Consider the following 26,353-nt stretch of genomic DNA (forward strand, 5'->3'; position numbering starts at 1 on the left):
CCATTGAGAACTCTAATCTAGAGCGAGAAACGCGATGGTTCGCGTTTGGTGTGTACGCAGCATTAGAGGGTTTTTCCATCTGAACTCTTCAAGTACAACTTTGGTATTTGAATAAGTAGTTTTGAATAAGTACTATGCACATACCCTGACACACTGGCCAATGTAAAACACTGCCTGTTTTCCACCCACTCCAAAATAGGAGATGTCACTGTTCAGGCTGCGTGGAACCGCTCTGGGCCGAACGTAACCGCTGTGATCACTACAATGAGAACAGAGGAAAGAAAACACAACTCATTACATTACTAATACCAGAAACACTCCATATGACCAGCAGATTTAAAGCTAAAATACACCATTAACCATACACTTATCCCAGCTTATACAATAATGGACTGCATTTATATAGCGCTTTCACAGACCAATGACCGTCCAAAGCACTTTACAAGTTTGCCTCACATTCACACACTCATTCATACGCCGATGGCGGTGTCAGCCATGCAAGGTGCCACCCAGCTCATCAGGAGCAGCTGGGGTTAGGTGTCTTGCTCAAGGACACCTCGACACTTGGTCAGGTGGAGCCGGGGATTGAACCACCAACCTTCCAATTTGTAGACAACCTACACGAACCACTGCCGCCACAATAGTTTATGAATGCCAGAAGGAATTATTTCAGAAATGGAGCTGGGCCGTATATCGAGGTTTGGTAATATATCTCGTATCCGTCTAGGAAATATAGTGATATGACAACACTGTAACATCTATATCAGTGTGGTCTGACATGATCCATATAATTTAGTATATACGGACGTTTTAAAAAGTCAAGGTTTAAAAACCATTATAATTTTCTGTGTTTCTAAGTTATGAGCTGTGTTCACACAAAATGTATTAAATTATTAAGTCATGTAATTGATTTGATGTTTACATTCAATATATATTACAAACAATATTTTTGGAAAGAATATTATAATTTAAAGGCTTTATTTTTACTTATTACACGGCTCTCTGGAAAGCTTGATTCTGATTGGTCAGTTGAGACATTTGCAGGTTCGTTCTTTTCAAATAATAACCGCTCCAAAGTAATAACGCATAGCCGGTACTACTTGTATGTTTAAAATCCCTCCGCGCCAACAAAGATTACTGTTTGGCGCCATCTTGTGACAAAAACTGGATAACCACAATTAAGAATAGAAAATTTTGACATTAATTTTAACATGTACGGAAAAAACAAAACAGTGGATAGAAGAACGAACAACGACAAGACACAGAGAGGTTACTGAGACTGAACTTGACAACATAGAGCATGACAGCTACGAAGCCAACACCAAAAAAATAAAAAAACAGAATGGGCATTAAAACTTCTCAAAGAAACAGAAAAAAAACCAGAAAAAAAATGGAGACAGACAAGTATGAAGCAGAGGATCTTAATAAGGTATTACGATCATTTTATGCATCTGTGCAAAGTTTCGCGGAAGGATAAAAATGTCAATTTAAAACAAATATGACAATAAAATGTTTCAAATTCATATTCATGTCCAGTTTTTTTTCTTATGTGGCAAGTAGCCGTGTAATAAGCGGGATAATGTAGAGGTAGCCTGTAGTTATCGCGAAATAAGCCCCTTCAGTGTGATACAAGACCCTCCGCTTCGCGTCGGGTCCTGATCACACTGTCGGGGCTTATTTCCCAATAACTATCGGCTGCCTCTACATTATCCCTTACATGGCATACATGTTGTATGTTGCCTTTAAAAAATGTATTGTGTCAAAACGTATGACAAAACGTATGACAAAACGCGCGATGCACATATTTTGACATAATGGGCTACTTTCATGCTTTGATGATGAGCTTTGCATCGTGCGCCCTCGAAAAAGAAGTCACTGGCCATCACTGGTTGAAAAGTTGTTGTTTGTACATGAAGCAGACATTTAAAAATAACACATTGTAGTGTTGTAATGGCAATTCCACAATAGTTTTGCTTAAGGTTATTTTACCGTCAAAATCTCATACCAATCTCATAGCCAAATAAAAAAACAAGCAACTGTTAGCCTGAGCCTTACTTTTCAAACGTGCTGTTGTTTCGTATGAACTTGGACAGACGATAAACAGCCCAGTTATTCAGCTGTTTAGATGTCATTCCACATCCATTATCCATGACCACAACAGCAGGTCCACCCTGAGCTTCATCAAACATCTACATCACAAAAAACACACATTAAGAATCACAAAGCCAAAAACGTATAACAAAAATAATCAAAAGGTTAATATAACTCACCAATCGGATTTCAATGGTCCTTTTCCCAGTGTTTTTGGCTGTGGCTGACAGCGCGTTATCAATGAGTTCTGCAAAAGCGTAGGCTGCAAACCAACAAAATAAACACAGTCCTTATGAAACTGACCGTAAGTACAGCATGCATGTGCATGGCAAGGGTGAACGCTCAAAACTTACGCAACGCTTTCTGTCCCTCACTAGCGTAGTATTCATACATGCCACATTGCACCAGTGTGTGATAGTGGGGCAGATACTCGATACGCTCTTGAGTGGCCACTGACAGCTCCTGGTCCACAGACTCCAACAGGTGAAGGGTCCTCCCATCCTGTATCTCCACTGAAACATCACAATAGACAGACACTCAAACATAACTTTACTAATACAAACCCAAGACATTATCAGTAAAGCTCCATTATAGTTTCCATTGAAACCAATACAATACCCATTAAAACTTTCAAATCGTGTGATGGTATATATTTTTTTGTAAGTATTTACCGTTTGTAAAGTAAAACAATAAAGGTCTCTTACTGTAAAGCTCTTCATTGATCGGTCTCCGGTCAGTCGTGCTGATAACGAAAGTTTCGTTTACCGAAAGTGAAAACTCCTGCGATAAAGATAAAGCCGCGACATCACTGTCTTCAGATATTTAAACGCTTATTTAGTCACATAAACAGATTTCATACTCAAATTAACATTATACACGTGTAACTGGTGTAAATAGTATCCGCTCGTACCCGCTTCACCGCCTGAAGAAATGCCTTGTAGTCCAGGCTCGCGACGTCTATCGCTCGCGCCACCGCCGCGCTGCTGCCAGGGCGACAGTCGTACACACACACCGATTTTAGATGCTTTTTCTCCTGGTAAACGGATACATTATCCGCTCCGGCCTCCGCCATGTTCGTCTGGATGCACAGCAAGTAACCAGCGATATCTAAAACTCGCGTTCAACGCTCCCGCCGCGCCACTGCCATCTTCATCCACAGCTTCAGGTCTGTCGCTCGCGTTTATAAAACTCTGCGTACGCGAATCGCGATGTTTTGTGTGTGCATATGAATTTAAAAACTTGGCGCCATCAAATTCCGTCACAACGCTTGAGCCCCCCGAAGCGTGTGTTGACACCGGAACCACGCTAGGACCGAGAACAGGGCGTGTCGCGAATTTCGCGCTGCTACCACTCGTGTTATCTTTGAAGTGTGCACTGCAGTATGGATGACGCAGAAAGAATGCAAGTGAAGTAAATAGGCTTGTTCGTTGAAGGGGCTTTGATGACAAATTTGATAATTTTTTGTCCGTAGGCACATAACGTTAGATAGAAAAATGTTTTTCAGCATCTTCTTTTAAATGGGTGATGCTATATGATAATTGGAAGATGGTTTGGTCATTTCCACACAAATATTTATTGTCAAACAAGATCATATCACATACAACAAACATCATAGATGCTAACCTTGTGTGCTCTTAATAAATATAATATAATAAAGTATTTTTGTGAATGTGTTTGTGTTACAGCTTTTGAAATTATTTGTATCTCTCAGAAAAAAACAGTGAACACATGTTGAAATATTTATTAACCCTTTTTTAATCATAATTCAAAATAGTGTATTCAGTATATTTTTAATCTTTTCATTTTACTCAACAAATTCTTTATTGACAAATGCAAATGCCTGGAAAGAAGCCCATTTTGTCAATATTTCTGGGCGATTATTATTCTTACGTTTTGTCTCTGAATGTCTGAAAAGTCAAATGTTTAACCTCTTATAATTCCCCTTTTCCACATTTTCTTTATATAAAAAGTCAAACTTACAAGACTGATATTTATGAGTAGGATATGGACATCGTTTGCTGAATAAAACATTTTAATCAAAGTAAGGTAATGTGAGGATAATTCTACATTATTCTACTGTTTTAAAAATGTATTGTATGTTTCATATTAGTACACAGTGCTTTTAAATGCTAGCATGCACTCACGGGCTGTTTCTTAAACGGAAGGCTGCATCTTTCGGAGGTCGCATATGCAGGCTGCATACGTCATCAAGCCTGGTTAATTTAAGTTAACGGAGCATAAGATTCGCAAGTCATAAGCATATCACAACAATTTACAATTAACTAAGAATAATGGTGAACTTTATAATAGTTAATATTCTGAAATGAGACCGTATGTGACGTATGCAGCCTCCAAATGCGACATCTGGAGGATGCAGCCTTCGGATTGAGAAACGGCCAAACTGATTCGTTTAACTGAACCGTTTGAGGGAGTCGAATCGAACAACCAAACAAAACAGTTCCGTGACGTAGCTGGAAACATGGCGGTGTTCAGTGGTTTCGATGAAGCTTGTCCAATAAATTAACTGAAATTTCGGCGAAATACATATATTTTTAATATTTTTTAAATGTCTATCGTGGTATCTAACAGTCATGGCTGGCTGTTAGACTCCTGTTCATATATAGATGAGAGTGTACGGCGCTGTGTTTGTGCACGTGATGGACTTACAACGCCAAAATACTTCACGTGCAGATTCAACAGGCAATATTTTAATTTATTAAAGCCTCACATTCAAGATAAACAAAATGTTTTGACAAGCACAGATACGCAAAGCGCCGAGAATGGCGAACATGTGAAGATTGATCTGAAAACACGTAAGGTAGACAACAGACACATATAGCATATTATTATTATTGCCCTATATAACGTTAAGTTACTGTAATCATTTGTTTTCACAATCTGGATATTTTCCTTTACTGTTTCTTTTAATTGCAGAAGCGCAAGAGAAAACAACATGATCTCAATACTGGAGAGAAGGATGCACGTGAATATCATGAAAAGGTAATGTACATTGTAGCATAATGATTTTTTACATACACATTGTTTTAAGCAGTTATGGGTATGCTAGTATAACACTTTTAACATTGGAATTCTGCGATAAGTTTAAGGTATTTAAGGGTGAATTCCAAAGGATGATACAAAATCCAATAGGAATCCTTTGGGATTTTTTTTATTATAGCTTCCCACACGTATTAATCTTTTCACAGATCCAGTTTGTGGTCCTGGAAGGCTCTCAGGCTCTGGCTAAAGCCGGTCGTCAATGTGGTTACTGGACAGAAGCTTTACCCTCCTTGACCTTTGAACCCATCTCAGTACAAGAGTGCCAACTGTCTACATTATGTGACATGGCCAAACAGCTCCCATTAACAGATGAGTCTTTACTGGCGCCAGTACAGACACTGAACCGAGATGATCTAGACGCCCCGCTAGACTTATTTAATTACATCACAGAGAACCCATATGACATCACTTATGAGGTCACATTAATGAGCGAGAGATATCTGCTGCCCCCCCGCAGCCGCTTCCTGTTGTCTGACATCACACGCTTACAACCTCTAGTTAACAGTGAGTTCAGTCTATTTCATCATCATTAATCATTTATTTTTCTTGTATATTTTTAAGTTCCCTTTTTCTTTAAAGACCAACTTTTGTTGCATTGATCTGTCAGAGTTTAATACGATTTATCTACAGGTGGAGACAAGTTTGACCTTATAGTCCTTGACCCACCATGGGAGAATAAATCGGTCAAAAGAAGCAACAGGTAACAAGTGTTCAGTTGTTACGTTACAAAACGAACACACATACTGATAAAAATCTATTCGCTTTGGATAAAACCAGGTGCATAAATGTAAACATTATATAAGCTGAACACATCTGTATTTGACAGATATAGTTCACTGCCGTCCTCTGAGATCAAACAATTACCTGTGCCGGCGTTGGCCTCCCCGGGTTGTGTGGTGGTTACATGGGTAACTAACCGGGCACAGCACCTGCGTTTTGTCAGAGAGGAGCTTTACCCTCACTGGGGTGTGGAAGTGCTGGCAGAATGGCTTTGGGTCAAGGTACAAACACACACAGATATTACTTTTTAAAGCAACATTGCCCTAAATCGCTCGAACGTAGGTGACAACCGATTGGCTGTATTTGTAGGTGACCCGAAGGGGTGAGTTTGTGTTTCCGCTGGACTCCCAACACAAGAAGCCCTATGAAGTGCTGGTGCTTGGCAGGTGTCACACTCAGCACACAGTCAGGTAATGTGTGTATGTCTTCATTTATCTGTCTGTTCCTCTATCTCTGTTTATTAGGGTTGTGCCAGATTAAGGATTTACATATTTCAATCAGAATTGACTGATAGTTGAATAATCTATGTGTGTGCGCATGGATTGGGAGGGGACCAAACCAGGTAGTCGACAAATGGGTAACTTTTATTTCTTCACAAGCAGCACGCAGAAACAACTTTCTGATAAAGTAATCAACACTGCTTTTAAGTGATTAATGAAGGTGAAAGTGACGATGCTTTTTATCTTTAAGTTAAAACAAAAGGCAATGTGTATAAACATTTGTTAAATGATTTCTCATAACATTTTAAAGCCACAATGTACAGATCATCACACAAAGATATAATAAAAAACTTTTTCGATAACTAAACCAAAAAAAATAACAAATGTGATCCTGCCTGGGAAGCCCCGGCTACAATCTTATTTATTTTTAAGATTTAGCTCGTACAAAAAAAAAAAAAAAAAAACGACAATTGATATATAATTAGGGGTCAAGCCCCGAAGGGGCGAAGACCCCTATTGTATTTGTTAGTTTTCTTTTTATAATAATTATTATTAGGGGTCAAGCCCCGAAGGGGCGTAGAACCCTATTGTATTTGTTAGTTTTCTTAATTTTATTATTATTATTAGTTATTCTTCTTCCGCCATTGCGGTCTATGGCAGCCCATAGAACCGTACGTAGGAAAGTTATGAAATTTGGCACACTGATAAACGACAGTCCAATGTGTCCCCACAGCAAATTTGGAGTCTCTATATCTAACCCACTAGCGCCACCAACAGTCCAAAATTGCACTTATGTTTTTGCCTATAACTTCTGACCCGTACGTCCTAGAAATTAAATTCTTGTTTCCTCTGATTCCTTGGCTCAAGACGATTCGATTGGACCCTATGACGTCATTTTCCGTCATGAAAATTTTCCCGCCATTTTTAAATATTCATAAAACCTACTTTTGCGAACTTGTCCTAGAGCTTTTGCCGGATTGCCTTGAAAATCGGTATGCACCATCTAGAGACACTCAAGGCAAAAAGTTATTAAAAGAATTTTGATAAACCAATCCGTTGTCGTATAGCGCGTCAACAAATTTTACGTAGAGCTCAAAAAAACGGATTTGAGGCTGTATCTTCGCCAAACTTAAGCCTATTGACACGATACTTTGTATTTGTGATGCCAGTCAGGAACTAAGGGTGCATGCAGAGTTTCGTCACAGCGCCACCTAGTGGTCAGACTTATGTTTTACATGCCTATAACTTTGGCTCCGATTGACATATTTTCACAGGACTTGTTTCCTTTGAGTTCTAAATAGTTGCCGAGTCCAACGATACCAAACATACCCGAATTCGCCTTACGGTTAACCCTGCGCAGCAAAATAGCACTTAAGAAACACGCGTAAATATCTCCGCGAACGTTTTTCCGATCGACTCGAAAACACCATAGGAAGAAACTAACCTTACCTTCTGAACAAAAAGTTCTATTGGCGTTATATTAAAATTTTCATCAGAAATGGCCGAAAATTGCAAAAAACGAAAAATTACCTTCAAATTTTGTGTTTTTTACACATAAATGGTTGTAACTTTGTAACGAAAAGAGATTTTTTCACCAGATTTGATACGATGATGCATGAGCACATTCTGAGGCCACACAAAAAAAATTGTATGCTTGCACCACTAGATGGCCTTATAATTGAACAAAACCTTTGATAACAAGCCAGCCCTATGGTCATACAACTGTTTCTTAACTAAACTAAAGTGTATAGTCATAAAACTAGCTAGATGTAACACAATCATGACCTGATGTTGCATGCACAATTTTTTCATTGCGCCACCTACTGGTTTTGAGATGGAATATGGTATTTTTGCCTAAAACTACTGCAACAACACATCTAAAACCATGAGTCATCATGGATTATTCCTTTCATGGCTTTGACTATAATCACTGGTGGTTGCCAATTTACTCCCTAGCAACCATTGAGAATACCTTATCAACCGTTTTTGCAAAAGCTATATCTCTGCATCAGAACATCGTAGAGACATGGGGATGGTCTCTTTTGACTAATTAAACTTGTTGTAACATGATGTGACCACTGCAAACACCACTCACATGTCCTTCAGTGTTCTAATGTTCCATGATTGTCAATAACAGAAGGACGATTGCAGTAGACAAGAACTTAGATTAATTTTGTTGATAACTTTTTTGTTTTTTCATCTAAAATTATTAGATTTACCTAGGTTCTTCAATCTGCTTATCCAATCTCAATTTTACATCCTTTTGTGCCCTTTTCGGCTTGACCCCGGCATTGCTGCTTGCAGCTATATTTAGGGGTCAAGCCCCGAAGGGGCGTAGAACCCTATTGTATTTGTTAGTTTTCTTAATTTTATTATTAGGGGTCAAGCCCCGAAGGGGCGTAGAACCCTATTGTTATTGTTAGTTTTCTTATTATTATTATTATTATTATTATTAGGGGTCAAGCCCCGAAGGGGCGTAGAACCCTATTGTATTTGTTAGTTTTCTTATTATTATTATTAGTTAGGGGTCAAGCCCCGAAGGGGCGAAGACCCCTATTGTATTTGTTAGTTTTCTTTTTAGGGGTCAAGCCCCGAAGGGGCGAAGACCCCTATTGTATTTGTTAGTTTTCTTTTTACAATTATTATTAGTTATTCTTCTTCCGCCATTGCGGTCTATGGCAGCCCATAGAACCGTACGTAGGAAAGTTATGAAATTTGGCACACTGATAGAGGACAGTCCAATGTGTTCCCACAGCAAATTTGGAGTGTCAATCTCAAACCCGCTAGCGCCACCAACAGTCCAAAGTTGCACTTACGTTTTTGCTTATAACTTCCGACCTGTAAGTCCGAGAAACGAAATTCTTGTTTCCTCTGATTCCTTGGCTCAAGACGATTCGAATAGACCCTATGACGTCATTTTCCGTCATGAAATTTTTCACGCCATTTTGAATTATTCGTAAAACCTACTTTTGCGAACTCGTCCTACAGTTTTTGTCAGATTCCCACGAAAATCGGTATGTAGCATCTGGAGACACTCACGGCAAAAAGTTATCAAAAGAATTTTGATACAGCAATCCGTTGTTGTATACCACCTTAACGAATTTTATGTAGAGCGCAAAAAAACAGATTTTAGGCTGTATCTTCGTCAAACTTAGGCCTATTGACACGACACTTGGTACTTCTGATGCCAGTCAGGAACTGAGGGTGCATGCACAGTTTCGTTGCAGCGCCACCTAGTGGCCAGACAAATGTTTTATACACCTATAACTTTGGCTGCGATCAACGTATTTTGACGGGACTTGATTTTTAGGAGTCCTGAGTAGTCGCCGAGTCCAACAATACCAAACATGCCAGATTTTGCCTTACGGTTAGCCCTGCGCAGCAAAACAGCTCTTAAAAAACACGCGTGAATATCTCCGCGAGCATTATTCCGATCGACTCGAAAACACCATAGGAAGAAACTAACCTTAGCTTCTGAACAAAAAGTTCTATTGGCGTTATATTAAAATTTTCATCAGAAATGGCCGAAAATTGCAAAAAACGAAAAATTTCCTTCAAATTTTGTGTTTTTTACACATAAATGGTTGTAACTTCGTAACAAAAATATATTTTTTCACCAGATTTGATACGCTGATGCATGAGCACATTCTGAGCCTACACAAAAAAATTGTTTGCTTGCACCACTAGATGGCCTTATAATTGAACAAAACCTTTGATAACAAGCCAGCCCTATGGTCATACAACTGTTTCTTCACTAAACTAAAGTGTATAGACATAAAACTAGCTAGATGTCACACAATCATGACCTGATGTTGCATGCACAATTTTGTCATTGCGCCACCTACTGGTTTTGAGATAGAATATGGTATTTTTGCCTAAAACTACTACAACAACACATCTAAAACCATGAGTCATCATGGATTATTCCTTTCATGGCTTTGACTATAATCACTGGTGGTTGCCAATTCACTCCCTAGCAACCATTGAGAATACCTTATTAACCGTTTTTGCAAAAGCTATATCTCTGCATCAGAACATCGTATAGACACGGGGATGGTCTCTTTTGACTAATTAAACTTGTTGTAACATGATGTGACCCATGTTTTGCCACTGCAAACACCACTCACATGTGCTTCAGTGCTCTAATGTTCAATGATTGTCAATAACAGAAGGACGATTGCAGTAGACAAGAACTTAGATTATTTTTGTTGATAACTTTTTTGTTTTTTCATCTAAAATTATTAGGTTTCCTTAAGTTCTTCAATCTGCTTATCCAATGTCAATTTTACATCCTTTTGTGCCCTTTTCGGCTTGACCCCGGCATTGCTGCTTGCAGCTATATTATATTATTCTTCTTCTTGTTCTTCCGCCATTGAAGTCAATGGCAGCCCATAGAACCGTACATAGGAAAGTTATGAAATTTGGCACACATGTAGAGGACGGTCTCAGAAGTTACTGTAGCAACATTGGTGTGTCTGACTCAAACACTCTAGCGCCACCAACAGTCCAAAAATCCACTTATGTTCATGCTCATAACTTCTGACCCGTGAGTCCTAGAAACTAAATTCTTGTTTCCTCTGAATCCTTGGCTCATGATGATTCAAATGCACACATTGATGTCATTTGTGTCATGCACATCTTTCCGCCATTTTGAATTTTTCGTAAAACCTACTTTTTCGAACTCCTCCTAGACCGTTTGTCCGATTTGCATGTCCTTTGGTATGTAGCATCTAGAGACACCCAAGACAAAAAGTTATCTAAAGCTTTTTGATAGACTATTGCGTTCTCATATAAATTGACAACATATATGGCGGCGAGCACGCCAAAACGGACGTGAGGCCTTATCTTCGCAAAACTTTATTGTATCGAAACGAAAGTTGGTATATGTCATAACACTCATGACCTGAGGGTGCCTGCAACGTTTCGTCACAGCGCCACCTAGTGGTCACGAGATTCGAAAAATGCCTATTTTCGCTTATAACTACTTCAAACTTGAGTCTAAAATAATGAAGGTGGTCTTGTTAGATTCCTTGAGGCATGCCGAGTCAAACGATACCAAACGGTTTTCGGTCGGCCATTTTGGGTGTCGGCCATTTTGAATTTTCTCATTAAGTTTAGTATTTCACAAACAGAATGGCGTATCGCTACGAAATTTGGCATGGTTCATCAGTGACATGTTCTGAGCGCACCTATAAATCTTTAGGACGGCGCCACCTAGTGGTCAGGATATGTAAAAAATTTTTTTAAATCTTTATATCATTTGATTAAATTGCCACTATGACATACAACTTCAGTCTATTGATCCCTTGGCTCATGCTGAGTCCGACTGTACCAAATATGTCTGAGTCAAACCTACTTCCTGTCGGCCATTTTGAATTATATTGAACACCTACTTTTTCTAACTCCTCCTACAGCGCTCGTGTGATTGGCTTGATTTTTGGTATGCATCATGTAGAGACACTCTAGACAAAAAGTTATCAAAAGATTTTCGGTAGACCTATCCGTTGTCGTATAACGCATCAAAGAATGCGAGGGCGAGCACGCCAAAATGTGTTTGTGCCTGTATCTTCAAAAAATTTTGCGTATTAATATGAGACTTGGTATATGTCATAACAGTGATGACTTGAGGGTGCATGCACCATTTCGTCACACTGCCCCCTACTGGTCACGAGATATAAAAATGTCTATTTTTGCTTATAACTACTGCAAATTTGAATGTAAAATTATGAGACAGGTCTTGTTAGATTTCGTGAGGCATGGTGAGTCAAACGATACCAAATGGTTTTTGGTCGGCCATTTTGTGTGTCGGCCATTTTGAATTTTTCTTTAAGTTCAAGTATTTCAGAAACGCAATTGCGTATTGTTATGAAACTTGGTATGGTTCATCAGCAACATGTTCTAGGAGGACTTGTAAACTTTCCGGTGCCCCCTAGTGGTCAAGAGATTTGAAGCTATATCTCTGCATCTCTTTGTCGTATTTACACCAAATTTGGTGGGTGTCATCACAATCAAGACCTGAGTCACAATTTATTTTTTGGTCAGTGCCCCCTAGTGGTCAAGTCATTTAAGGCTATATCTCTGCATCTCTTTATTGTATTTACACCAAATTTGGTGGGTGTCATCACAGTAATGACCTGAGGCACCATCTATTGTTTCGGCACAGCGCCACCTAGTGGTCTCAAGATACGAAAAAATTCATAAAACTAATGCAAACTTAGATCTTAAATCATGACAGTCATCACGTATGAATCATTTTTTGCCATGTTTGGCTTGACCCCGGTATCGCTGCTTGCAGCTATATTTATTAGGGGTCAAGCCCCGAAGGGGCGTAGAACCCTATTGTTATTGTTAGTTTTCTTATTATTATTATTATTATATATTATTCTTCTTCTTGTTCTTCCGCCATTAAAGTCAATGGCAGCCCATAGAACCGTACATAGGAAAGTTATGAAATTTGGCACACATGTAGAGGACGGTCTTAGAAGTTACTATAGCAACATTGGTGTGTCTGACTCAAACCCTCTAGCGCCACCAACAGTCCAAAAATCCACTTATGTTCATGCTCATAACTTCTGACCCGTGAGTCCTAGAAACTAAATTCCTGTTTCTTCTGAATCCTTGGCTCATGATGATTCAATTGCATACGTTGATGTCATTTGTGTCATGCAAATCTTTCCGCCATTTTGATTTTTCCGTAAAACCTACTTTTTCGAACTCCTCCTAGACCGTCCGTCCGATTTGCATGTCCTTTGGTATATAGCATCTAGAGACACCCCAGACAAAAAGTTATCAAAAGCTTTTTGATAGACCAATGCGTTCTCGTATAAATTGACAACATATATGGCGGCGAGCACGCCAAAACGGACGTGAGGCCATATCTTCGCAAAACTTTATTGTATCGACACGAAACTTGGTATATGTCATTACAGTCATGACCTGAGGGTGCCTGCAACGTTTTGTCACAGCGCCACCTAGTGGTCACGAGATTCGAAAAATGCATATTTTCGCTTATAACTACTTCAAACTTGAGTCTAAAATCATGAAGGTGGTCTTGTTAGATTCCTTGAGGCATGCCGAGTCAAACGATACCTAACGGTTTTCGGTCGGCCATTTTGGGTGTCGGCCATTTTGAATTTTCTCATTAAGTTCAGTATTTCACAAACCGAATGGCGTATGGTTACGAAATTTGGCATGGTTCATGGGTGACATGTTCTGAGCGCACCTATAAATCTTTAGGACAGCGCCACCTAGTGGTCAGGATATGTAAATAAATTGTTTAAAATCTTTATATCATTTGATTAAATTGCCACACTGACATAAGACTTCACTTTATTGATTCCTTGGCTCATGCCGAGTCCGACTGTACCAAATATGTCTGAGTCAAACGTACTTCCTGTCGGCCATTTTGAATTATATTGAACACCTACTTTTTCGAACTCCTCCTAGAGCGCTCGTGTGATTGGCTTGATTTTTGGTATGCATCATCTAGAGACACTCTAGACAAAAAGTTATCAAAAGCTTTTCGGTAGACCTATTCGTTGTCGTATAACGCATCAAAGAATGTGAGGGCGAGCACGCCAAAATGTGTTTGAGCCTGTATCTTCGCAAAACTTTTGCGTATTAATATGAGACTTGGTATATGTCATAACAGTGATGACCTGAGGGTGCATGCACCATTTCGTCACACTGCCCCCTACTGGTCACGAGATATAAAATATGTCTATTTTTGCTTATAACTACTGCAAACCTGAATGTAAAATTATGAGACTAGTTTTGTTAGATTTCGTGAGGCATGCCGAGTCAAACGATACCAAATGGTTTTGGTCAGCCATTTTGTGTGTCGGACATTTTGAATTTTTTCTTTAAATTCAAGTATTTCAGAAACGCAATTGCGTATTGTTATGAAACTTGGTATGGTTCATCAGCAACATGTTCTGAGAGGACTTGTAAACTTTTCGGCGCCCCCTAGTGGTCAAGAGATTTGAAGCTATATCTCTTCATCTCTTTATCGTATTTACACCAAATTTGGTGGGTGTCATCACAATCAAGACCTGAGTCACAATTTATTGTTTGGTCAGTGCCCCCTAGTGGTCAAGTCATTTAAGGCTATATTTCCGTATCGCTTTATTGTATTTACACTAAATTTGGTATGTGTCATCACAGTCATGACCTGAGGTACCATCTATTGTTTCGGCACAGCGCCACCTAGTGGTCTCAAGATACGAAAAAATTGCTATTTTTTTCCTACAACTAATGCAAACTTAGATCTTAAATCATGACAGTCATCACGTATGAATCATTTTTTGCCATGTTTGGCTTGACCCCGGTATCGCTGCTTGCAGCTATATTTACAATTATTATTAGTTATTCTTCTTCCGCCATTGCGGTCTATGGCAGCCCATAGAACCGTACGTAGGAAAGTTATGAAATTTGGCACACTGATAAAGGACACTCCAGTGTGTCCCCACAGCAAATTTGGAGTCTCTATGTCTAACCCGCTAGCGCCACCAACAGTCCAAAGTTGCACTTATGTTTTTGCTTATAACTTCTGGTCCGTATGTCCTAGAAACACAATTCTCATTTTCTCTGATTCCTTGGCTCAAGACGATTCGAAAGGACCCTATGACGTCATTTTCCGTCATGAAAATTTTTCCACTATTTTGAATTATTCGTAAAACCTACTTTTTCGAACTCGTCCTAGAGCTTTTGTCCGATTGCCACGAAAATCGGCACGTAGCATCTAGAGACACTCATGGCAAAAAGTTATCAAAAGAATTTCAATACACCAATCCGTTGTCGTATACCGCCTTAACAAATTTTACATAGAGTGCAAAAAAACTGATTTTAGGCTGTACCTTCGTCAAACTTAGGCCTATTGACATGACACTTGGTACTTGTGATGCCAGTCAGGAACTGAGGGTGCATGCACAGTTTCGTCGCAGCGCCACCTAGTGGTCAGATTAATGTATTACACGCCTATAACTTTGGCTGTGGTCAATGTATTGTCACGGGACTTGTTTCCTTGGAGTTTTGAATAGTTGCCGAGTCCAACGATACCAAACTTGTCAGAATTCGCCTTACGGTTAACCCTGCGCAGCAAAATAGCGCTTAAAAAACACGCGTGAATATCTCCGCGAGCGTTTTTCCGATCGACTCGAAAACACCATAGGAAGAAACTAACCTTACCTTCTGAACAAAAAGTTCTATTGGCGTTATATTAAAATTTCCATCAGAAATTGCCGAAAATTGCAAAAAACGAAAAATTACCTTTAAATTTGGTGTTTTTTACACATAAATGGTTATAACTCTGCAACAAAATGAGATTTTTACACCAGATTTGATACGCTGATGCATGAGCACATTCTGAGACCACACAAAAAAATTGTATGCTTGCACCACTAGATGGCCTTATAATTGAACAAAATCTTTGATAACAAGCCAGCCTTATGGTCATACAACTGTTTCTTAACTAAACTAAGTGTATAGTCATAAAACTAGCTAGATGTAACACAATCATGACCTAATGTTGCATGCACAATTTTGTCATTGCGCCACCTACTGGTTTTTAGATAGAATATGGTATTTTTGCCTAAAACTACTGCAACAACACATCTAAAACCATGAGTTATCATGGATTATTCCTTTCATAGCTTTGACTATAATCACTGATGGTTGCCAATTCACTCCCCAGCAACCATTGAGAATACCTTATCAACCACTTTTACAAAAACTATATCTCTGCATCAGAACATCGTAGAGACACGGGGATGGTCTCTTTTTTTACTAATTAAACTTGTTATAACATAATGTGACCCATGTTTTGCCACTGCAAACACCACTCACATGTCCTTCAGTGCTCTCATGTTCCATGATTGTCAATAACAAAAGGACGATTGCAGTAGACAAGAACTTAGATTATTTTTGTTGATCATTTTTTTGTTTTTTCATCTAAAATAATTAGGTTTACCTAGGTTCTTCAATCTGCTTATCCAATCTCAATTTAAATCCTTTTGTGCCCTTTTCGGCTTGACCCCAGCATTGCTGCTTGCAGCTATATTTAGGGGTCAAGCCACGAAGTGGCGTAGACACCTATTGTTATTGTTAGTTTTCTTATTATTATTATTCATCCTTGTTCTTCCGCCATTGAAGTCAATGGCAGCCCATAGAACCGTACGTAGGAAAGTTATGAAATTTGGCACACATGTAGAGGACAGTCTTAGAAGTTACTATAGCAACATTGGTGTGTCTAACTCAAACCCTCTAGCGCCACCAACAGTCCAAAAATCCACTTATGTTCATGCTCACAACTTCTGACCCGTGAGTCCTAGAAACTAAATTCTTCTTTCCTCTGAATCCTTGGCTCATGATGATTCAATTGCACACATTGATGTCATTTGTGTCATGCACATCTTTCCGCCATTTTGAATTTTCCGTAAAACCTACTTTTGCGAACTCCTCCTAGACCGTTTGTCCGATTTGCATGTCATTTGGTATGTAGCATCTAGAGACACCCAAGACAAAAAGTTATCAAAAGCTTTTTGATAGACCAATGCGTTCTTGTATAAATTTACAACATATATGGCGGCGAGCACACCAAAACGGACGTGAGGCCCTATCGTCGCAAAACTTTATTGTATCGACACGAAACTTGGTATATGTCATTACAGTCATGACCTGAGGGTGCCTGCAACGTTTCGTCACAGCGCCACCTAGTGGTCACGAGATTCGAAAAATGCCTATTTTCGCTTATAACTACTTCAAACTTGAGTCTAAAATCACGAAGGTGGTCTTGTTAGATTCCTTGAGGCATGCCGAGTCAAATGATACGAAACGGTTTTCGGTCGGCCATTTTGGGTGTTGGCCATTTTGAATTTTCTCATTAAGTTCAGTATTTCACAAACAGAATGGCGTATCGCTACGAAATTTGGCATGGTTCATCAGTGACATGTTCTGAGCGTACCTATAAATCTTTAGGACAGCGCCACCTAGTGGTCAGGATATGTAAATAAATAGTTTAAAATCTTTATATCATTTGATTAAATTACCACACTGACATGAGACTTCACTCTATTGATTCCTTGGCTCATGCTGAGTCCGACTGTACCAAATATGTCTGAGTCAAACCTACTTCCTGTCGGCCATTTTGAATTATATTGAAGACCTACTTTTTCGAACTCCTCCTAGAGCGCTTTTTTGATTGGCTTGAATTTTGGTAGGCATCATCTAGAGACACTCTAGACAAAAAGTTATCAAAAGCTTTTCAGTAGACCTATCCGTTGTCGTATAACGCATCAAAGAATGCGAAGGCGAGCACGCCAAAATGTGTTTGAGCCTGTATCTTCGCAAAACTTTTGCGTATTAATATGAGACTTGGTATATGTCATAACAGTGATGACCTGAGGGTGCATGCACCATTTCGTCACACTGCCCCCTACTGGTCACGAGATATAAAAAATGTCTATTTTTGTTTATAACTACTGCAAACTTGAATGTAAAATTATGAGACTGGTCTTGTTAGATTTCTTGAGGCATACCGAGTCAAACGATACCAAATGGTTTTTGGTCGGCCATTTTGTGTGTCGGCCATTTTGAATTTTTCTTTAAGTTCAAGTATTTCAGAAACGCAATTGCGTATTGTTATGAAACTTGGTATGGTTCATCAGCAACATGTTCTGGGAGGACTTGTCAACTTTTTGGCACCCCCTAGTGGTCAAGAGATTTGAAGCTATATCTCTGCATCTCTTTATCGTATTTACAACAAATTTGGTGGGTGTCATCACAATCAAGGCCTGAGTTATAATTTATTGTTTGGTCAGTGCCCCCTAGTGGTCAAGTCATTTAAGGCTATATCTCCCTATTGGTTTATTGTATTTACACTAAATTTGGTATGTGTCATCACAGTTATGACCTGAGGCACCATCTATTGTTTCGGCACAGCGCCACCTAGTGGTCTCAAGATACGAAAAAATTGCTATATTTTTCATAAAACTAATGCAAACTTAGATCTTAAATCATGACAGTCATCACGTAAGAATCATTTTTTGCCATGTTTGGCTTGACCCCGGTATCGCTGCTTGCAGCTATATTTAGGGGTCAAGCCCCGAAGGGGCGTAGAACCCTATTGTTATTGTTAGTTTTCTTATTATTATTCTTGTTCCTCGTTCTTCCACCCAAAAGTCAATGGCAGCCCATAGAACCGTACGTAGGAAAGTTATGAAATTTGGCACACATGTAGAGGACAGTCTCAGAAGTTACTATAGCAACATTGGTGTGTCTGAGTCAAACCCTCTAGCGCCACCAACAGTCCAAAAATCCACTTATATTCATGCTCATAACTTCTGACCCGTGAGTCCTAGAAACTAAATTCTTGTTTCCTCTGAATCCTTTGCTCATGATGATTCAATTGCACACATTGATGTCATTTGTGTCATGCAAATCTTTCCGCCATTTTGAATTTTCCGTAAAACCTACTTTTTCGAACTCCTCCTAGAGCGTTTGTCCGATTTGCATGTCCTTTGGTATGTAGCATCTAGAGACACCCCAGACAAAAAGTTATCAAAAGCTTTTTGATAGACCAATGCGTTCTCGTATAAATTGACAACATATATGGCGGCGAGCACGCCAAAACGGACGTGAGGCCGTATCTTCGCAAAACTGTATTGTATCGACACGAAACTTGGTATATGTCATAACAGTCATGACCTGAGGGTGCCTGCAATGTTTCGTCACAGCGCCACCTAGTGGTCACGAGATTCGAAAAATGCCTATTTTTGCTTATAACTACTTCAAACTTGAGTCTAAAATCATGAAGGTGGTCTTGTTAGATTCCTTGAGGCATGCCGAGTCAAACGATATCAAACGGTTTTCGGTTGGCCATTTTGGGTGTCGGCCATTTTGAATTTTCTCATTAAGTTCAGTATTTCACAAACAGAATGGCGTATTGCTACGAAATTTGGCATGGTTCATCATTGACATGTTCTGAGCGCACCTATAAATCTTTAGGACAGCGCCACCTAGTGGTCAGGATATGTAAATAAATTGTTTAAAATCTTTATATCATTTGATTAAATTGCCACTATGACATAAGACTTCACTCTTTTGATTCCTTGGCTCATGCTGAGTCAGACTGTACCAAATATGTCTGAGTCAAACCTACTTCCTGTCGGCCATTTTGAATTATATTGAACACCTACTTTTTCGAACTCCTCCTAGAGCGCTCGTGTGATTGGCTTGATTTTTGGTATGCATCATCTAGAGACACTCCAGACAAAAAGTTATCAAAAGCTTTTTGGTAGACCTATCCGTTGTTGTATAACGCATCAAAGAATGCGAGGGCGAGCACGCCAAAATGTGTTTGAGCCTGTATCTTCGCAAAACTTTTGCGTATTGATATGAGACTTGGTATATGTCATAACAGTGATGACGTTAGGGTGCATGCACCGTTTCGTCACAGTGCCCCCTAGTGGTCACGAGATATAAAAATCGTCAATTTTTGCTTATAACTTCTGCAAGCATGTGTGTAAAATTATGAGAGTGCTTTTGTTAGATTTCCTGAAGCATGTCGAGTCAAACGATACCAAATGGTTTTCGGTCGGCCATTTTGGGTGTCGGCCATTTTGATTTTTTCTCTAAGTTCAAGTATTTCATAAACGCAATTGCGTATTGTTATGAAACTTGGTATGGTTCATCAGCAACATGTTCTGAGAGCACTTGTAAACTTTTTGGTCCCCCTAGTGGTCAAAAAGATTTGAGGCTATATCTCTGAATCTCTTCATCGTATTTACACCAAATTTGGTGGGTGTTATTACAGTATTGTTCCGAGTCCCCATCTATTGTTTTAGCCAGTGCCCCCTAGTGGTCAAGACATTTGAGGCTATATCTCTGTATTCCTTTATTGTATTTACACCAAATTTGGTGGGTGTCATCAGTTCATGGCAGTCATCACGTATGATTCATTTTTTGCCATGTTTGGCTTGACCCCGGTATCGCTGCTTGCAGCTATATTTATTATTAGTTATTCTTCTTCCGCCATTGCGGTCTATGGCAGCCCATAGAACCGTACGTAGGAAAGTTATGAAATTTGGCACACTGATAAAGGACACTCCAATGTGTCCCCACAGCAAATTTGGAGTCTCTATGTCTAACCCGCTAGCGCCACCAACAGTCCAAAGTTGCACTTATGTTTTTGTTTATAACTTCTGATCCGTAAGTCCTAGAAACGAAATTCTTGTTTCCTCTGATTCCTTGGCTCAAGACGATTCAATTGGACCCTATGATGTCATTTTCCGTCATGTAAATTTTCCCGCCATTTTGAATTAATAAAAAAACCTACTTTTTCGAACTCGTCCTAGAGCTTTTGTCCGATTGCCACGAAAATTGGTATGTATCATCTTGAGACACTCATGGCAAAAAGTTATCAAAAGAATTTCGATACATCAATCCGTTCTCGTAAACCGCCTTAACGAATTTTATGTAGAGCGCAAAAAAACAGATTTTAGGCTGTATTTTCGTAAAACTTAGGCCTATTGACATGACACTTGGTACTTGTGATGCCAGTCAGGAACTAAGGGTGCATGCAGAGTTTCGTCGCAGCGCCACCTAGTGGTCAGACTTATGCTTTACATGCCTATAACTTTGGCTCCGATCGACGTTTTTTCACGGGACTTATTTCTTTGGAGTTCTGAATAGTTGCCGAGTCCAACGATACCAAACATGCCAGAATTTGCCTTACGGTTAACCCTGCACAGTAAAATAGCGCTTAAAAAACACGCGTGAATATCTCCGTGAGCGTTTTTCCGATCGACTCGAAAACACCATAGGAAGAAACTAACCTTACCTTCTGAACAAAAAGTTCTATTGGCGTTATATTAAAATTTTCATCAGAAATGGCCGAAAATTGCAAAAAACGAAAAATTACATTCAAATTTTGTGTTTTTTACACATAAATGGTTGTAACTTCGTAACGAAAATATATTTTTTCACCAGATTTGATACGCTGATGCATGAGCACATTCTGAGGCTACACAAAAAAAATTGTATGCTTTCACCACTAGATGGCCTCATAATTGAACAAACCTTTGATAACAAGCCAGCCTTATGGTCATACAACTGTTGCTTAACTAAACTAAAGTGTATAGTCATAAAACTAGCTAGATGTAACACAATCATGACCTGATGTTGCATGCACAATTTTTTCATTGCGCCACCTACTGGTTTTGAGATAGAATATGGTATTTTTGCCTAAAAACTACTGCAACAACACATCTAAAACCATGAGTCATCATGGATTATTCTTTTCATGGCTTTGACTACAATCACTGGTGGTTGCCAATTTACTCCCTAGGAACCATTGAGAATACCTTATCAACCATTTTTGCAAGAGCTATATCTCTGCATCAGAACATCGTAGAGAGACGGGGATGGTCTCTTTTGACTAATTAAACTTTCTTGTAACATGATGTGACCCATGTTTTGCCACTGCAAACACCACTCACATGTCCTTCAGTGCTCTAATGTTCCATGATTGTCAATGACAGAAGGACGATTGCAGTAGACAAGAATTTAGATTATTTTTGTTGATAACTTTTTTGTTTTTTCATCTAAAATTATTAGGTTTACCTAGGTTCTTCAATCTGCTTATCCAATCTCAATTTTACATCCTTTTTTGCCCTTTTCGGCTTGACCCCGGCATTGCTGCTTGCAGCTATATTTTGTGATTGTTATTGTAAATGGTAAAAACTAAGCTTTATATAGACGGCTTCATCGGACGCACGTGATACACTTCTGGATCCGAACCTTACTTCCGGTTTTGTTTTTTTAATGGTCTCACTAGTTTCTAAACTGATCTCTTGAACAAATGCCTCAACAAAAATAACAAATGTTTTGGTTTCCTAGGTAATCTATGTGTTGTTTTTTTGCTTGTTATATAAATAAACTATGTTTAAAGTACTTTATTGTTATTTATTATTCGCGGAGTTTACCGGAAGTTACTGCGGACCGCGACAGCCGCTTGTTTTTTGTTGTTACTGCTGAAACCGTCTATACAATTCCTTAAACATTAATTTATAACAAGAAAAATACTGAAATTATTGATTTGCTAGACACTATGTTTTATTATTTTGCATAGAAATACCTGCTTGCTTACTTTGAATGTAATCATCTCTTTATTCACTTCAGGTACCGAAACACCTGATGATTCTTATATTATTTATTTCAGGAATCTCTTTTCTATCATTTGAAATTGAACACTCATCGTAATATTAAATCACAAGAGAGACAATCGTGTTAGGCATAAATGAAGGTTCGGTGCAGATATTTTTCGTGTTATTTTGGTTCAGGAAGCTTACCTGTTTTGTAGCTCAACTTTTGATAAATAGCCACCCTGTTTTAAATACATTTTAAAACTGTCGAAAAAATCAGTTTTTGGATAATTAGTTTGATGAACTAATTCTAAATATGATACAACGAAAAGCAATCCAAAATTTACATACTTAAATTAGATCAGATTTTATCTTTAAAACAAAAAAGTAAGGTGCAGAACAAGTGTGCAAAATGTGCAGGGGAAAAACACAAAGCACAAATAATTAAATCAGATAACCCTGAGTGATTTATAAATAAAATCAAAATAAAGAAATTATTAACATAACAAAGTATACCAAGAATTGCCAACTTTGTCTTGTTAACTCTTTCCCCGCCAGCGTTTTTTTAAAAAGTTGCCAGCCAGCGCCAGCGTTTTTCATGATTTTCACAAAAGTTTAATGCCTTCCAGAAAATGTTCTTTTTCAAATATATAAACATACAATATACCAAATGAAAGAACAGACCCTCTGCTTTCAAAAAAAAAAAAAAAACGTTTCATTCTACCTTAAGTGGTTCTTTTGTAATCAGCTTTTGAATATGGGTAGGTTTCTGCAAAAACACCACATTTTGAGCAAAAAGCAGAGATAATTCTATTTTTGTGACGGACTTTTCATAGAGATCCCATTCAGAGCGATCTTTAAAACAGACACGGACATGCAGCAGCTTGTCAGAGGGCAATACTTCCGGGTTTAAAAAGTTGCGGAAGTGCGGAAAGACGGAAATACTCGTCATTTGCGGGGAAGCGTTTTCTCTTGATTGACGAGATATCTCGTCAATGGCGGGGAAAGAGTTAACTGCAGAAACAAAAAGACAGTGCCTTCACAATGGTTTATTAACCTGGAAACCTCTTAACCTGGACGTGTTGGATTTATTCACGCACATTAAAAATATTTATTAAAAGCTACTTTTTCACATATTATTTGCATAGCATTGTCACAATAGGCTATATTAATATATTAGGAGAAAGCTGTTTTATGTAAAATGTATAATGTGTACCCTTATGCTGCGTTTACACCAACCGGAGATCCGTGACAATGCCACGGAAAAATGAGCAAAATATTCCGTGACTATACCACGGAACTTTGCGAGATCACAAAGTTTAGTGGATTAAAATTTCTTCACATTGACTTAACATTGAAATCACTCGCGCTTCACGCCTCTACCGCGGGTGGGTGTAAACGCAGCATTATACAGCCAAAATTAAATGATCCTCATTTTATAACACATCTGCTAAGATTTGATTGTGAGATTGGTAGTTGAATCAGGCTTCTCCTATCACAGCATTGAATCTTTAACTATTCGGGGTCACCCCTAGTGTTTATAATGACTGTGTTTTAGATCCTCGGCACAGGATGAGCTACCACATCAAAGACTTCTGCTCAGCGTCCCCTCCATCCTTCACTCCCATAAGCCTTCACTGTCAGGTATATACACACCTAAAACATCTCAGCATCTAAGCCAAGTCCAATATTTACAATAACCAAGTAAAAATTAGTTGCTAAATAACACCAGTACTTTTCAATATGGCATTAAACAGTTTATTTAAATGAAGACAGAATGAACTATATTCAGACCCTGTACAGTTCTTCATTATAAAATAATAAGTATTTGAAGTCTTTTATTAAAACTATTTTGCTCCTTTTTGGCTGACATCATCAAGCCCTCCTATTTTTATCTCCTCGCCCTCCAGCCATATGTTTCCTATAGATCATGTATCACCATCCAGTGAACTGCACACAAATAAAATCAATCCTCTGTTATGAACGTATACGTGTGTTTTTGAGCAGATTCTCTGTTTTGTTGTTTCAGCTGTGCTAAAGCCGTACATACGCTCTGATCCTAAGTGTTTAGAGATGTTTGCTCGAAGCCTCCAATCTGATTGGACCAGCTGGGGAAATGAGGTCATCAAGTTTCAGCACAGTAGTTATTTTACCAGAGAGAAAGTCGAGGATTCGTCCAGCGTGTCTGAGACCAGAGACTGACAGAAGATGATACATGTGTCTTGCAAAGTCTATTTCATTGGTCCACATCTTTGCATTTAATCTGACATCATGCACCATCAGCATCAGAAGTTGATCTTCCACGATAAAGTTTTTATTAAAATTTGATATCATCTTTGTGTAAATGTAATTTGCACATTTAAAACTAGTAGACATTATGGTCTGTTTTAGGCCATTTTTTAACATAAGCAGTGAGACTGGATATGTGTATGCATCACTGCGTCATTGTACATACTGTATTTGTATTATTTTGTAAACAGTAAATAAAATAGTTTTATTCAAATGACCTGTCTTTAAGCTTTGTATATGTTTAATTCAAGTTTCAGGCTGTGTTGTAATTTATGGTTAATATGTCTGCAATTCAAAAACCATCAGTTTGTCTCCTATTATTTGATTGGATTAATTCTAGATGTTCTTTGCAGACAATAAACTTGACATGACTCCATTATAAACATTGACATGACTCCATTATCCAGCTGTATTTGTAATTTATTGTAATGGTATATTTTAGTGTATTTGTGATTTATTTTAATGTTGGTTTGCAAAAGTGATGATGTGAGCTGTTGACTGCTGTTAAATGATGGTTTCTGCTTCCATCTGCTGGTTTTATGGTGCAAGTATGTTATAATATCTTACTGGTCTCCATTTCTCTGGTTCATTGGCTCTGGTTCATTGTTTTTATATCTAATGTGCAAAGTAAATGAAAAGAAAACTACATTCTGACCTAAAAGATATTTGCCTGACCTTTATTTAATTTAATCTTCAAAATTTTTACTGTTCAATGGTGTTATAAGAGCTGATGCAACAGGCAATAAAGTATTATTAAGATACTTCTGTACACCTTGACGATTTGTAGAAAGAGAAATGTTAAGCTTAAGCAGTAAAGTTAATGCATGAAGTCAGTAATACAAGTTTAAAGTACCAAATTTTATAGTAAAAATGTTTTTTGTGAAAGAGCACATACTGTCCCACACGGCAAAAAAATGCACGTTTTAAATAAATGCTAAATACATTTTCTAGAAAGTAAAGCTTTTTTAAATATATTTTTGAATTTGAAAATATATTTAGTTTTAACCTTATATATAAGCATATATTAACATTCAAAATGTATTTCATGGGCAACAAATACATTTCTTATTTTACAACCCATATGGCAAAAATTATATTTTTCCTGGCCAAGATATTAAAGTTTGTACAATATGTATAAAGTATAAGTATAAAATTATATTTTTGCAGTATAAGATATATTTTATTTTAATGAACGTCAAACATGATATGTTTACAGGTTTGTAACTTACAAAGTTTTTCTTCCAATGTATGTGAATATAAATGCTTTATAATATATTAATTAAAAAAATATTTAAAAAATATATATTTTTAATATATACAAAAATTGCCAAAAATACAGTTTTGTAATCCTATTTCAGTACATATATTTTTGTATATTTTGAATTATATTTTAAATATATTTTTTGCTGTATAGGTTAAAATACACAATTATTATAATTCCTGGAAGCTATAAGATTAGCAATGCCGGAAGTTAAACATCTACAACAACTTTCAAAGGTGAAATACTGTAACAACAAATGTTCAACAACCTTGCCATAATGTGGGTGGAAATAC

The 26,353-nt window shown here is 38.1% G+C and overlaps 2 protein-coding genes across 3 annotated transcripts in view; one reads left to right on the forward strand and one right to left on the reverse strand.

Annotated features, from left to right (window-relative positions):
- Window positions 1–3,445, reverse strand: part of smchd1 (structural maintenance of chromosomes flexible hinge domain containing 1) — a 54,091-nt gene extending 50,646 nt beyond the window's left edge. For both annotated transcript variants that reach the window (XM_055217278.2, XM_055217271.2), the window contains exons 1-6: window positions 3,002–3,445; window positions 2,796–2,871; window positions 2,445–2,603; window positions 2,271–2,353; window positions 2,056–2,189; window positions 145–259 (exon numbers count right to left, since the gene is read on the reverse strand). In XM_055217278.2, the coding sequence (XP_055073253.2) occupies window positions 145–259; window positions 2,056–2,189; window positions 2,271–2,353; window positions 2,445–2,603; window positions 2,796–2,871; window positions 3,002–3,163 (729 nt within the window). In that variant the 5' untranslated portion in view covers window positions 3,164–3,445. The remainder of the gene's footprint in view (window positions 1–144; window positions 260–2,055; window positions 2,190–2,270; window positions 2,354–2,444; window positions 2,604–2,795; window positions 2,872–3,001) is intronic.
- A 1,081-nt stretch (window positions 3,446–4,526) lies between these two features.
- On the forward strand, window positions 4,527–25,016 carry mettl4 (methyltransferase 4, N6-adenosine). The gene is made up of 8 exons (XM_055217290.2): window positions 4,527–4,909; window positions 5,026–5,091; window positions 5,298–5,655; window positions 5,782–5,851; window positions 5,978–6,152; window positions 6,241–6,341; window positions 24,069–24,154; window positions 24,540–25,016. The coding sequence occupies exons 1-8, from the start codon at window positions 4,658–4,660 to the stop codon at window positions 24,710–24,712; spliced, it is 1,281 nt and encodes a 426-aa protein (XP_055073265.2). The 5' UTR covers window positions 4,527–4,657; the 3' UTR covers window positions 24,713–25,016.
- Window positions 25,017–26,353: the final 1,337 nt, after the last annotated feature.

The sequence above is a fragment of the Misgurnus anguillicaudatus genome, chromosome 21 (genome assembly GCF_027580225.2).
Source record: "Misgurnus anguillicaudatus chromosome 21, ASM2758022v2, whole genome shotgun sequence".
Classification (NCBI taxonomy): Eukaryota; Metazoa; Chordata; class Actinopteri; order Cypriniformes; family Cobitidae; genus Misgurnus; species Misgurnus anguillicaudatus.

Bases quoted from the DNA above. Each gene is read 5' to 3' on its own strand.
- mettl4 (XM_055217290.2), top strand. From the start codon at position 4,658: ATGTCTATCGTGGTATCTAACAGTCATGGCTGGCTGTTAGACTCCTGT. The intron at 6,153-6,240 runs GTACAAACACAC...CTGTATTTGTAG, and splicing joins CAGAATGGCTTTGGGTCAAG to GTGACCCGAAGGGGTGAGTT. The intron at 6,342-24,068 runs GTAATGTGTGTA...ACTGTGTTTTAG, and splicing joins CACACTCAGCACACAGTCAG to ATCCTCGGCACAGGATGAGC.